Below are 15109 nucleotides of genomic sequence, written 5' to 3'. Positions count from 1 at the left end.
TTCATCTTCCCAGGGCACTCTCCCTGTGTGCGTCTCTACGTCCAAATGTTTCTTTTCTGTAATGGCAGTGAATGTATTGGATTAGCACCTACCTTGGTGACCGCATTTTACCATGATTACTTTTGTAAAGACTTCATTTCTTTTTTTTTTTTTTAAAGATTTTATTTATTTATTTGACAGAGATCACAAGTAGGCAGAGAGGCAGGCAGAGAGAGAGGGGGGAAGCAGGCTCCCTGCCGAGCAGAGAGCCCCATGCGGGGCTCGATCCCAGGACCCTGAGATCATGACCCGAGCCGAAGGCAGTGGCTTAATCCACTGAGCCACCCAGGCGCCCCGTAAAGACTTCATTTCTAAATAAAGTCACATTCTGAAGTATTGAGGCTTGGACTTGGTAGTGGGGGGGGCACAATTTAACATAGAATAAGGAGTCAAAAAGATGGAAAACACTATGTTGTTAAGAATAATCACTTTAAGAGGGATAAACAGGGGCACCTGGGTGTCTCAGTTGTTAAGAATCTGCCTTCAGCTCAGGTCATGATCCCAGAGTCTTGGGATGGAGCCCTGCATCAGGCTCCCTGCTCAGCAGGAAGCCTATTTCTCCCTCTCCCACTCCCCCTGCTTGTGTTCCTTCTCTTGCTGTGTGTCTCTCTCTCTCTGTCAAATAAATAAAATCTTAAAAAAAAAAAGAGAGAGGGATAAATAGATGATGCAGAAGAGAGGAGGAATAACTGCATGATCAAAATCCTTGCAAAAATGAAAGTGGAAGGAATAGAGAGGACAAGTGGAGAGCTGGCCTATAATAAGGCTGGACTATAATAATAGTCCAGTCATTTGGAAGGAAGACAGAAATAAGAAGAGATGCAGGTGGTTGGGTAGATTTAGTTCATCCATCATTTATTCAGTAAACATAAACTGAATGTCTATTACATGTCAGGTAGGATACAGTGATGGACAAACCACACAAAAATCCCTGCCATCTTGGAACTTACATTATGGTGGAGGAAGGCAGACAATAAACAAGATAAGCAAGTGTATTTTGTATATAAAGTAGTGGTAAGTGTTAAGGAGAAAATAAAACAGGAAATAGGAATATAAACTATTGAGTAGGTTAAAATTTTAGCAAGAAGAGCAGATTGTGATTAAAAGACCTAAAGAAAATGAAGGCGATAGCTATGGGTATGTTTTGGAGGAAAATATTCCAGTAGAGGGAATAACAAGGCAAGTACACCTACATAAAACCTATAGCTAACACATACTTAACAGTGAAAGACTCAATGCTTTTTCCCCGAGATCAGGAACAAAGCAAGGATGTCTCTCCTCTTACCACTTCTATTCAACATTATACTGTCCTAGCCAGTGAAATAAGGCAAGAAAAATAAATAAAAATCCCAAGAATAGAAAGAAAAAGAAATGTTCTTACTTATAGACAACATGACTGTCTATGTAGAAATCCACTAGAAATCTAAAAAAGTAAAAACAAACTACTGAGTTTAGCAAGGGGAAATAAGGTCAATCCACAAAAATCAACAGTATTTCTGTATACTAACTGGACAACGGAAAACAAACAAACAAAAAATGTATACTAGCTCCAAAAGTTGAAATACTTACGTATAAATCTAACAAAACAGGTACAGGATCTGTATGTGAAACAAAATACAGATGACTCTTGAACAACACAGGAGTTGAAGTGCCAAACTCCTACATGATCAAAAATCCACAAATAACTTTTGACTCCCCCCAAACTTACCTACTAATAGCCCACTGTTGACTGGAAGCCTTACTGAATAATATAAATAGTCGATTAACACATATTTTGTATGCTATATATATTATATACTATATTCTTAACAATCAAGTAAGCTAAAAATGAGAAAATGTTACTAAGAAAATCATAAGAAAATATGCTTACAGTACTGTACGATATTTATCAAAAAAAATCTGCATATAAGTGGATCCATGCAGTTCAAACCTATGTTGTTCAAGGGCCAACTGTACTGATTAAATAAGATCCAAATAAGAAGACATACTGTGTTTGTGGGATAAAGGACTCAACATAATGAAGATGTCAGTTCTTCCCAGATTGGTCTATAGGTTTCATGCAATTCCAACCAAAAGCATAGCATGATTTGTATAGATATAGACAAACTATTTTTAAAATTTACATGTAAAGACAAAGGAACTGAAATAGCTGAAACAATTTTGAAAGAGAAGAATAAAGTTGGAGGAATCACACTACCTGTTTTAAGACTTACTATCAAGCTACAATAGTAAAGACAGTGTGGTATTGATGAAGAATTAAATACAAATATCAATGAAACAGGCCCACACAAATATAATCATTGATTTTTGACAAATGCTAAGCAATTCAATGAAGAAAAGATAGTGATTTCAACAGTTTTAGAGCAACTGAACATAATTATGGGAAAGAAAAATGAACTTCAACTTCATACCTCATCAAATATTAACTCAAAATGGATTCTAGATCTAAATGTAGAATGTAGAAGTATTTATTGAGCATCTATTTACACACTCCACACAGACAAGTAGGGCACACCCTGTTCTCCCTAGTCAGTCTTTAACACCCCTGCACAAGTTTTCCTTTCTCATCCTGAAACTCTTCTCTCCAAGAGCATGCTCCAACCACCCAGGGTATCAGATTGGCATCAGAAGCCTATCCTTGGCTCAGCAGACTGCCATCCTTTATCCATCTTACTTCCTTCTCTCTGGCCTGAGTCCTTCCCTCATGTCCTATTCACTTAATTATCTCACTGCCTACCTCCCCTTTCCAGTGCCTGTAGACCCTGGCTTACAATGCTTCATTACTCCCAGACTGCTCAATTTTCTCTCCTCCATTAAAATAAACAAAAAAGAAAAGAAAAAAAAACAAAAAAAAACTCTTCAAGGGCACCTGGGTGGCTCAGTTGGTTAAGCGTCTGCCTTTGGCTCAGGTCACAATCCCAGGGTCCTAGGATCGAGCCCCACGTAGGGCTCCCTGCTCAGCTAGGAGCCTGCCTCTCTCTCTCTCTTTCTCCCTCTGCCCCTCCCCACCATGTTCTCCCTCTCACTCCTGCTCTAAAATAAAATCTTTAAAAAGAACTGAAAAGTTAAAAAAAAAAAACCCTTCCAAGTATAATTAAAAGACGTTTTATCCCATACTGACATGCATTTCTGTGACTTTTCCTTCTATTTTTACTTAGACACAATGTTTATATTGTCTCCATTTATTGATTTATATGCCTATTCAGAATTTACATTATTTTGTGCATACTTTATACATTTAGGACACGCACTATCTGTCGGTGACTATTCGAATTGGGGTTTTCTTTTATTCCTTCTATTCCTTCTAGAAAGCACCTATGCACAAAACCATATCTAGACAGACCCTAAATATATAATTATCTACTGACTGAAATACCCTCAAATTAAATAGAAAGAAGCAGACCTCTGTGTGAGGAGGAACTCACTCCTCAGGGCTTCCTGACAGGGTCGGCTCATTAGATCTGCTGTTTCAGGAGGAGGCAAACACTGTCCATGTCTGTGACCCTGGAACCTTGTCATTTAGAGTCAGCTCATCCTGCTAGACCATTTTCTGAATTGCCAGCAGGGAGGAGAAGCCATCAGTGGAAAATGAAAACTTCCAGAGATAGTTACCAAAAGGCATCCTCTTCAGAGCTGAATGCTGCATTTGGGGAGTGACAGAATCAGGAATAAGCAACATCAAGTATTTCAGCAGTGATGGTGTTAGTTCTTTACAGATATAACATGGTGGCTTGCCTCGCCCCCTCATCCAAATAAAAAGAGGAACCAATGGGAGTCAAGATAAAGAGAACTTACTGCTGATTTCACTTCAAATCAAATTCCAAGGCAACTACCTGGGAAAGCCTGGACAGGAGAAAACAGAGCCAAATTCAGTTCTAGATTCTAAAGCAAAACCAGACTTGGAGGCTCAGAGAATATTCCCTCAGAGAATATTCTCTCTCGCTCTCTTTTTTTTTTTCTAGTTTCTTCCAAGTTTCAAACTTCTTTAAAAACCCAAACCCCTACTTGGAAGTCAGAATTCACAATTCAAAGACAGAAATGGATTTTTCAAGTTCCTTTTGAAACCTCCTCTTCTCTTTCTTTCCTTGAGCCTTTTGAACTTTTCTCTCATTTATTAGTAGCAAAAGGAACGTCCCCCAAACAAGAAAATATGTGATGAAACCTTGTTATAACATCTTTCCTTTTTTCCTAACTTTCCTTTTAATGTTTTTCTACCTAGATGGTGCAGTTTGAAAAGTCCCGCTGAAGGGTTAGAAACCAATGTTGCTGCCACATCAAATTTTCACCCAAGAAATCTTCAGAGAACTTCCTATCAATAGCAAGGATTACAAAGAAAATTTCACCACGTCTGAAGTGGCCCATCTAGAGGCAAGAGAGACTTTCGTTAATTCTGAATCCATACTGCCTGCTGCTGCCTCCGTGTGCCTAATGGCCAGTGAGTTCCCTGGAACGGGAGTGTGTCTGTCAGGCACAGGCATCTCTCTCACCAAACGCAGCTGCATGCCAGGGGAAGGGGCTGCTGCTAAGGTGGCTACAGAAATTTGGGAGGAGGCCTATTTCCTGGTGACCCTGTGCCTCCTGACTTCACATCCCACATTTTGTTTGTTTGTTCTTTATAAAAATTATTTTGTTGAGGTATAATTGACAATGGAATCTATTTTTTTATGTTCATGTTTATTTATTCTTTTATTAACATATAATGTATTATTTGTTTCAGGGGTACAGGTCTGTTTTTAACCTTTTTAGGATTTGGGGATGTATAACATGAACAGGAAAGTGGGTACAGGAAACAGGAAATGGTCAACTGGATTACTCTCTCTGCTTTTATATTATGGTTTCACACAAGACACACAGAGGTTAATCCTCTCAGCCTTATTAAGAGATTAGATCAAGAGAACCAATAATTCTGTTTTATAAACACTAACAAAGGGATTGTTACCTGCCCAGCAGCCCAGAGACAGGAGTGTCAACCAGGAGTTCTTTGATGCCTGCTTCTGAAAGCAATGGCTGCCACAGTCTAGCTACCAAGGAACCTCAACTTAACAGAATGAGAAATCTTAGACAACAGAAGTTTTTCTTTGCATTTTAAGATCTCCTCTCTATCTCTTGGAAAATAAAAGTGCTATTGTGAAACAGAATGAGTGTACAGAAAGGTGTGCAAAACAAATATACAGCATAACAGATATTATAAAGTAAAGGTAGATGTGACCACCACGAGGACCAGGAGCCAGAGCACGGCCAACATCTCATCTCTCAAAGCTAAGGAGTCCAGTGATGGACCTCTTTTCAAAGACTGATTTTTTTCCATTCCTCTCTGCAGTTCATCTCCTAAAGAAGTTTGAAAACTAACTACCCATATCAATGCTCATTGAACTAGTGACCCATTTAATTTTAATAAAACAAATATTTAAAGGTTTGAAGCAGGGTAAAAATCAAAATAAAAACAACGAGGAATACGGTTTTTCATGCACTGAAAATATTGGCATATTCAGGTTGTGAGGGACTTTGCTTCCAACAGGAATGCTGTGATGAACAACCCACATCTGCTTTCATAAGAGACACGTGCTGAAACAAGTAATTGCAATTTCAGTGAAAACAGCACGAATTATTTCTGTCCAGGAAGGTTTTCACGCCTTCAAAGGCTGCAATATACTAAAACCAAAAAATATAGAATATGGATGTTTTAAAACTTAGAATCTTAATATTCTGTCTTCAACACTGGATACACAATCTCCTTAGAACTGATTTTGAAGGCAAATATCATCATAAGGACATAAATTCTAGACAGAAAGTGAAGGAAAGGAAAGTCACTGTTGCTTTAGGGGAAAGCCATTTTATCTTTATCTCCTCCTTGGTGCCTAAATGGTGTCTTATTATTAGAAGCTGTTCTATAAATGTTGATTGAAGGGATTTTTATATGAATAATTTCAGAAAAAGAAAAAAGAATTACGCTTATTAGTTTTGATGTGTTTTTGTGGCTTCTAAATTGTACTCAAAATGTGGAGAAAATAAACCTTAGGATTTCAAAAGAAAATATTATACACAATGCATGACTCAGGAATACAAGGAAGCTTATTAGGAAAACATGTTTGTTTCCAGTCTTCTTTTTTACTTTTGTTTCCTCCAGGAGGTATGGAATGCAGTTTGAAGGCAAGATTCACAACGTTACAAGATAGGAGGAAAGCTCTTTCAGGGAAAAAAAAAAAAAAAAGAAAAGAAAAAAAAGCAGAGGCTATTTCTTTGTTCCTGTTGTCTTCCCCATTTAGGAGATCAAGGGCAAACTCAAGGCTTGCCTGCAGAGCCTGACTTCTTGCATCACGCCACCTAGTGGCCCAAGCTGCAAAATTGTTTTTATTTTGCCAACGGCTGAAAAACTGAAATTCCAGAGTTGTGAACAGATTTGACAGATCGTTACTCATATTTATGAGAGAGTATAAATGCCAACTGACAAGTCATTTGGATAGATTTCACTTCAAAGTGTACGTATTAGGGGTATTAGTGATGGCTGTATCTTTGCCCCTGCACATAAATTTCCTGATAAGACTTAAGTGTCTGGTGAGGGAGCCCTGCTCACATCTGGCCACTCTGAAACAAGTATTTGTAATTTCAGCAAAAACAAAAGAAACCACTTCTGTCCAATAAAATTCTCCCACTTTCAAAGGCTGTAATACATTAAAACCAAAAATAAGTGTTTTACAATTTAGAAGCTTGATTACCACCCTGACCTCTAACGTAGGATGCACCATCTCTTTAGAACCAAAGTTTGAGGGTAAAGGTCTTCATAAGGAGATAATGAATCAAATCCTGGCTCTGCCCAAGGGAGGTCTGGAAAGAAAGGCAGAGGCAGCTTTCTCATGGGCACCCCACTATTTCTGTTTAAAGGAGCATGTTTGAAGAAAGTTAAGAACTGGTTTCAACTTTCTTTCCAAGTAAAGATGACACAAAGGTTGTGGACTGCGGCTTTTTTCTTAGCCAAGCTTTTCATTCCTCTGCTTGTTGCTGAAAATCAGACCTGGCAGCCACTCCCTTTTAACATACAAAGGCCCCAAACTAGACATGGTGCCAATGATTTCAAGAGGGACATGGGAAGAAAGAAAAGGAAATAATGAACAATGACAAAGAGGCTTCTCCTCCTACTTTCATAAAAGCATACCCACAGCTGTTTCCAGACAGACCCTCAGAACATAATGCCCTTGAGAGGAAAGCTGTGAGAAGGCCTAGTGGGCTGCCCAGCCAAAGGCAGCAGATCCCAGGTAAATCAAAGGAACTTGACCAAATGGGAATCTATCTGGCAAAACAGCAAAGACAGGGAAGTTCTGTTCTTTGGCCCTAGTTTCCTGCTTCCCATCATAAGAACTGAATGAGAGGCTAAACAGAAGCCATTAAGCAGAAAGTGGCTGTGAGTGGCCGGGCATGCAGGCCAGTGATGGACCTATTCTAGGTTGGTTAGGAGAGTGGGGGGTGGGGTCACTGACAGGGGAGTGAGTTGGGCCAGGTGACCTCTGAGAGCCCACAACTGGATGACCTTTGGATTCCCCACATTCCCTTCACTTAGAATCATACCTGAACAGAAATAATCTTCCCAAAAATTCTAGGTCAACTGAGACCACCCTAGAGTGCTTAGCATGAATGAATGATAACATGTGGTTTTATAAATGGAAGAATGAAAAGAGGCAAGCAGAGAAAAGAGAAGTCTAAGAGTTAACGTTAAAAAAAGGGTGTGTGTGTGTGTGTGTGTGTGTATACAAAGCACATATACACTGCTGCTGTGCGATTACACTGCGAAAGAAACAATCACTTTCCTTTTCTTGAAGTTAGGTTAGATGGACCTTTACCCCTGCTTAAAGTTCCAAATGGTAGTAGTGCAGCCCTGGCCGAATTTCAACATGGACAAGGAAATGCCAGCAGTGCCTGTGGAAACATCAGGCCCAGGGAGGTCAGGGGGCTCCATGTACCTGTTTTGGTCAAAGGAATCGAGAAGAGTTGCTGCAGAAGCTGGTTTTCTGACGTTCTCAGGACCACAACCACATCAGCAGGGAGCGTGTCTCTGTTTTTCTCCAGAACCCCAGAAGCATCATACAATACCTGCAACAGAAATAGCAAATAGCAAACTAGTCAGTGTCGTTCACTGTCGGCGACACCGGCAAGCTGTCTGAGGTCAGTCACTCATCGACCCATGTAGACACTTTATCTTGACTTTATCATGACACAGCCATGCTTCTAAATCCCGACCATGAGATAAGGAGGAAAAAACTGTAATTTCTGACAAGCCAATTTATCTTAACTTCTCATTCAGGTATGCTTTGAAGAAAAGAGGCATAAGAAAGATATATCATGTGAGAATAACTATGAAAACAGATTGGGCACTATGTGCATAAAACACCTATCTCCATTTTACTGGTGGGCAGAGACTGAGGGAGAAACTCAATGACAGACTGTGGTCACACATCTCACAAGTGGCAGGCAAGCTTCCAAACCCAGGCAGTTTGAACTCCCTGCTCATAATCACCAGACTGTTGTAGCTCCCCGAGGTACTCACTGCATGTGAGTGACTGCTCAGGGATGCGGAGCCATTTTCAGCTCTTACAACAGAAGGGATCCAGGTCACAGAAATTTTAGGAACACTCCAGAGAAATAATGAATTCAGGAAAGGACACTAAGCCCAGAAAGAAAACAATCCTTACCCCCACCCCTTAAAATCAAGAAAGAAGAGAGAGAAGGGGAAGATGGGTGAATAGGAAATTGGAGTAAAAGGACACAGAGACAGATGGGCAGGTGCGAGTAAGAGGACAGGAATGGGGGCAGGGCTGAGGATAGATTCGGGTATCCCAGACATGGAGGACATTAATATATGGTCAGACATCAGTGCTACAGTGAATGGGTTGCAATTTCTAACAAAGATCCAAAATATACACTATGCACTATGTGGAAAGAAAAACAATTCTCTTTACTTATATTAGAATCGCCTTTCAGCCAACCTCCAGTCAGATAAAATTAATTTCAATACCATGATAAGAATATAAAAAAATAATTTCAATAAATCTTACTATTGAATCAACAATATAATCCAAAACGTCTTTTGTTGAACTGCTACCCTTTTTTTGGACCCAGGTCCTCAGCACACCCCACCAGAACAAATTAGCCATAATTCCAATGACTCCTCTGAGAGTAACTCAAGCAATGAGTTGTTGGCTGCAGAACCAGAGAATTTCCTAAATTAGTCACTTTATGCTTCCTCTGCTTCAGAAACTTGAAATGAGATTGAGGTATAAATAATGAAAGGTGGAAATTTTGGTTAGTGTTAAAAAAGCTTAACATCTGGATGATGAAGGGAATTTTCTTCCTTTCTGTCTAGACATTTTTGGTGCCCTGTAGACACAGAAAGTGCTAAAAACCAAGCCCCACTGTGGTATTAACCCTCCTCTTTTCCCTGCACATTTCCCAGTGACTTCAGAATGTGCACATTCAGGGCTAAGCACTGTGAACATGACACCGCCTTTTCCCTCTAGAGAGCTGTCACTTCTAGGCCAAAGCTCAGGTGAGAAGCAGAAGGCAGCACTGCAGCCAGTCCAGCAAGAAATGGCTTTTGGCTAGGGGCGACCTTTTGAAAGCAGAACCACGGAGAAAGTTTGGGAATTATGATTAGGCGTTCTTAAAGAATTGAAAGGAGAAGGAAGTTCGCAAACAATTTTGTGAGCAGGATAGACAGGCTAATAGGGGCACTTACCCCGTGTCCAGTTCAGGTTTACTGACACACACACACACACACTGGCCTCACCTTCCCAGCGTAGTGCAGAATGCCAAAGCACAGCTCCACTCCCTTAGGCCTCCAGAAGTACTGGCTTCGTAGATTATCTTCAAATTTATCTGTGTGGATTGTCATGTTTACAAGTTACAATGAGAACTGGCAGCTCCTTCAAACAAAGAGGTGCTCCTTGAGCCAGGAGTGACCCAGAATAAGGGATATTTAGGGCAACCTGAGGTTATCACTCTATGTACAACAATGGAGAAAAATGACACAGGCTTACAGTCAGGTCTTTGCTTAGTTGTTTCATGTTGTCTTCAGTGTCAGGCTATGCCCTAAGACCTCTTGTTCTAAAAACTCCTAGCATGGACACTGATGACACCAGAACCCTGGTCAATTAGCTTTAGAACCATGAAGATATCCCATGGAAGGCAAGCAAACCTGGCATGAACTTATTGTGGCAACTTCTGATGACTTTATAGGTAAAAGAAAACCACCAAGTGTGACAATTTCAACGCCTAGAAGGGGACTCTTTCCTACCAATCATTTTCTATCTGGGGAAAAGGCTTGGAGCTTTCTGTTCCTCCCTCGATAAATAATTTTTGCTGTTGTTGTAACTCAGGGTCTACTCTGCGTGAGGAACTGTGCTAAGTACTGAAGGGATGCAAAGATTGGTGCTTTGTTGCCCAAAATATCTCACAATCTCAGTGTGGGATGAGATTGTGTGGAACACTGATGATTAGAGGAACAGGGATAAAATGTAGAGGGTCTTTTTTAATGTCAGGAGGAGGTGTCTTATTGGCATCCTACAGACAAGAGTAACTTAATGAAAAGGAGGTTTTAGAAAGACTAAATTAGCTGGGATGTTTAGGGTAGAGTGGATAAGTATGAACCTAGAGGCCAAAAGACCAGAAGAGTCTCTATACAAACCTGGACTAGACATGGATGGGTCCAAGCAGATACATGACAGAAGGGTATGAAAAGGACAAGAAGCAAGTATTAATTATAGGAAATAAGGGAGAAGAAGGTATAAAAAATGATATTGGCAGTAACAGGAAAGTGAGGAGGGCTTGGTGATGGATTTGCCTTAAGACACAAATCTATGAGGACATTTGCTGAAGATACCAATTCATTAAAAACAGGCTCTATACTTGCACAACCTAGTGGGAGGGCCAGAATACCAAGTCAAAATACCAGTGAACCAAGTTCTCTCCTGAGTGTATTGTGCCTTTTCCAAGAGACACTTACCAACCAGGGTCTGATCAGTTGCTTGGGGAAATCGACTTTCCTCATCCAAAAGTGCAAGCAGTCCCAGGGGTTTCTGGAGGAACATGTCCAGGAGTGGGCGATTATCCTCGTACACCACGGGTGTAACATCAATGCCTTCATTCTGATATTCCATCTGGAGGAACATAGATTGTGAGTCTCTCCAGCCTGAAACTGGCCTACATAGCACCAGGCTGCTTCGGCATGCGCTTCCGTGTTTGGCAATGCTGACTGTATGTGGGAAATAGGCTATCTTAGGACTGTAGTAAAAGGCTCTTCTGCATATCCCACTGTTGAAGATTTGGGTGTAAGTCTGGCCTACAGGCAGCCTGTGGCAGACAGCTGAAGCAGCAAAAGAAGGGACAGCATTGTCTCCCAAACACCAACTCAGTTATTCATAATTTAGAAACTGACGTGGAATAGAAGGGCAACTGAAAATAAAATATTTTGGTGATAAATATGGCTTAAACCAGGAAGAAAGCAGACTTTTATTTTCTGTAAAGCATTCTACAATGGAATCATCTCAGACTGAAAAACTAGAAAACTCCAGATTTCCCAGGGAATAAATGCAAGGAGCTGAGTGAAAGGAGGTTGAGTTTTGTGCAGGGTAGGTGGGGAGAGGAGGGTGATACAGCTCTATACAGTTCCACTGATAAAACCAATACTGATATTTTTACTCCATGTCTTTGTGTTTATGTAATCACAGTACAGTGTGTGTGTCTTCGCTCCTAAAGCAAAGGGTTCAGTCAGAATATTTCATTGTTGAAGTACTTCATACAGGACAAAGTTTTGGGTTGGGGTAGAAACTAGGGTGGAGGGGAAGGCCTCCTAGCCTTTGGGCACATGAGCTTCACACTCTGTTTTATTTATCATTAACCTCATAAGGGAAAGACTTTCATTTGGAGAAAACCAAGAACATAGCTTACTCCTCCCTGGAGCCACTCCCCCTCCCAAGTTACTGTGGGATCTGGTGTGCAGGAGATGGGGGGTGGAGAAGGCCTGTTTGGGAGTTAGGAAACACAAGAATCTGTGCCCTGAATTCAAGTCCACCCTGTGTCATTCTGGACACAATCATAGATGCTTTTAGTCAAATAAAGTAGAAGAGAATGTAGCATTTTGGACAGTGTGCATGAAATAGTTTGGGAGCAACATTTAAATAACTGGCTTGTCACCAGCTCCACTCAAGAGAGGAAATGCAACTTTCCACAGAAATCAAGACTTTTTCTCTGGTAAATTTCAGCTATTTATTTTGACAGACTGTCTCACCAGTGTTTTTTCCTTAGGATCTTTTACCTGTCAGCCTAACAGTGTTTTTGCTTCAAATTGTGGGCAGCCTGGAGACACCTTCCCCATCAGGTTTAATTACTTCAGAGTTCACTGTTACCTGCTCAAGAGCAAAAACGTGTTGGTTGAAATAGTACTGGATTTGCTCATTGGCGATGTTTATGCAGAGCTGTTCAAATGAATTTCTCTGAAAGTTCTCGAATCCAAAAATATCCAAGATCCCCACATTCATACCATCATCTGCACTACTGCATGAGAGAGAAGAAAAAAGCCTTTTAGGGGAGGAAACATTCATCTAAAGAAGATGAAAATGTATGGGCCCACACATTTACCAATATACACAACCACTTGTGGAAAGCAGCATTCAGGTGCCTCTAAGGGAAGAAACAGTTTGTGTCTTACACCAGTCCTTCCTACAGTCTTTCAACGGTATTTCCAACTTTTTTTTTTTTAAGCAGTAGAGTCCTTTAAAATCTCACTCAGAAGCTCCATATAGAGATTAGGGAGGAACCACTCGGTTTGAAGGGGCTAGAATTACTGCCCATTCATTCTTCGACCTCCCCACCCATTGGGCTTAATTGGAAGAATACTCTAGAATTTGATGTTGTTAAATCTTCCACAACATAGAAACCACTAATGCTTAGGAAAGGTAGTAGTAGCAGCAGCAATAATATTATAAGATATGGAGCTCTAAAACTTTTCATGAAACAACACTATGAGGAGGATATTATTACCCTCATGTTACAGAGGAGAAAACTGTGACTTAGAACATGGGAGCCAATCAAACTATACAGCTAAAAAGCAAACCCAGTTGGCCTAGCTCCCAAATAAGCCTGTTCTCTTAAACACTACACTATGATAGCTGTCAGTCATGTGTCTCTTCCATTCTCCTGGATCCCCTTCTCCTTTCAAAGGAAAAGACCTGAGAGCTTCACTAAAGGAAACTCAGGAGAGGACCTAACACTTCCTCCTGCACATCCTGAGAGACATCGGGGCCACTGACAGCTCTCCCAAGGCCTCTGCTTCCCGAGAGAACTTGCCATATGTTTTTGTCTGGCTGCAGGAGTGTATTGATGCGATTGACAATCCAACTGAAGAGCCTCCCATACAGCGCTTTGGACATGGCATCTCGGACATCCGCAGCCCTATCAACAGTATTGGCTCGGACGATAGTCTCACCACGGGTGACCACACAGTATGAGATAAGGGCCTCTTGGAGTTCTTCAGGGCTGATGCAGAGAACGGAGGCAGCTGCAATAAAGGGTAATGATGACAATAGAGAATGTACTCATCCATCCATCCATTCAGCCAGCACTGACTCAACATCTACGATGTGCCAGGCTCTGCCTAGGCACTTCAGATGCAAAAGCAAGGAAGCCAGGTCCCTAACACCAAGAAGTATCTGGATGGATACAGTATCTCCCAAGTAGTTCTGAAAGCTCTTCACAGGTGTTTGATGAGAAAAACTAAGAGGAGATGTTCTGTGGTCAAAGAGTTGGGGACTGTACTCAAGAGTCAAGAAGCATCGTAGTTTATTAAAGGCAATGAAAGATGCTGCAGTTTAAGACAAAAGGTGTTTATTTAAATCACTTTTTTTCTAATTCAGGATTCTCATTCCTTGTGTCACTATTATTACCCTTAGAACTCTAAACAGGTGCCTGCTTGTCCCCTGCAGCTGCTGATACAGTGGACTCAGACAGGGATCCACCTCTTGAATTTTTTCAAAAAATTGTAGGTGATTTTCAAAAGTAGCCAGTGTTGACACCACTGCCAGACCTGCTATGGAATTCTTTTTGGCAGAGCTTATGGAAAGAAAACTGATGTTCCACAAGTCATCCTTTGGAAAATTCTAGTTAGTGAAAACACCCACACTATATTTCACAGCATCTCGAGAAACTACCAAGATGAAAACTACCAAAGTGAAAGAAACATGCAATTGGCTACACAGGACACAGATATCAAACAATTACCATTTTCCAAAGCTTCAACATTGGGCACCTCACTTTTATCAGTTTGATGTTGAGAGGAAATAGCCGCAAACTCAATGCTTCCAATATTCAAAATCCCAGCCAAAATTCTGTACACTGAGTGCACCTCCTGAAAAGGACAGTGAGAATTGTGTTTGGTCACTGCCAATCCAACCAACAAACCACCCCCACGGCTAGCTCTCCACCAAAGTCCAACACCCCCTTTTTCCTGGGCACATGAACAAATTTCTAAGCTCCCTTGCAGTTAGGCAGTGGAACTCAATTCCCAACAAAGGAGCAAGTAGGATGATGTGGGCGAATTCAGAGCCCAGCCTTACAGAAGCAAACATGCCTCCTCCATGCTTTCTTTCCTATTATTGCTGGCTGGACCTCCCAACAACCCAGCCTCCCACACAGTTGTCTGTGATTCCGAGACCAATGACTGCATGGAACAAAGTTGTTCTGCAACATGAACCTCTCACTTTGAAATGCTTCCATAAGGGACCACTGATCTTCTTTGCTCTTTAAGCCACTTTTAGCCATTTATCCTAACTAATACCAGCTCTAAATTCAGGTATGTTCTTTCTTCAAAATGAGAGAGGAGATGTTTCCTTTACCACTTTTGAATATAGCTTTTATGAAATAGTTATCAGGGACACTGAACATTTTGAAGTTAGAGTACAGAATTATGAGTGAGGTCGGGAAATACTCTGACTCACTAGAAATTATCTGTGATATTGTGATATAATAAAAACATACATTTGGTCTTCATACTGATTTCTCGCACAAGAGCTAAGCAACCCATGGG

The 15109-nt window shown here is 40.9% G+C and overlaps 1 protein-coding gene across 1 annotated transcript in view; it reads right to left on the bottom strand.

The window, feature by feature from the left end:
- Window positions 1–15109, bottom strand: part of MYO3B (myosin IIIB) — a 406310-nt gene that overhangs the window by 190598 nt on the left and 200603 nt on the right. The window contains exons 18-23 of the mRNA XM_046018212.1: window positions 14305–14431; window positions 13375–13585; window positions 12435–12582; window positions 11033–11186; window positions 9818–9906; window positions 7995–8124 (exon numbers count right to left, since the gene is read on the bottom strand). Coding sequence (XP_045874168.1) covers window positions 7995–8124; window positions 9818–9906; window positions 11033–11186; window positions 12435–12582; window positions 13375–13585; window positions 14305–14431 — 859 coding nt within the window. The remainder of the gene's footprint in view (window positions 1–7994; window positions 8125–9817; window positions 9907–11032; window positions 11187–12434; window positions 12583–13374; window positions 13586–14304; window positions 14432–15109) is intronic.

This window comes from Meles meles, chromosome 9 (genome assembly GCF_922984935.1).
Source record: "Meles meles chromosome 9, mMelMel3.1 paternal haplotype, whole genome shotgun sequence".
NCBI lineage: Eukaryota > Metazoa > Chordata > Mammalia > Carnivora > Mustelidae > Meles > Meles meles.
Note: the sequence above shows the minus strand (reverse complement) of the source record. Positions and strands in the feature narration are given on the sequence as shown.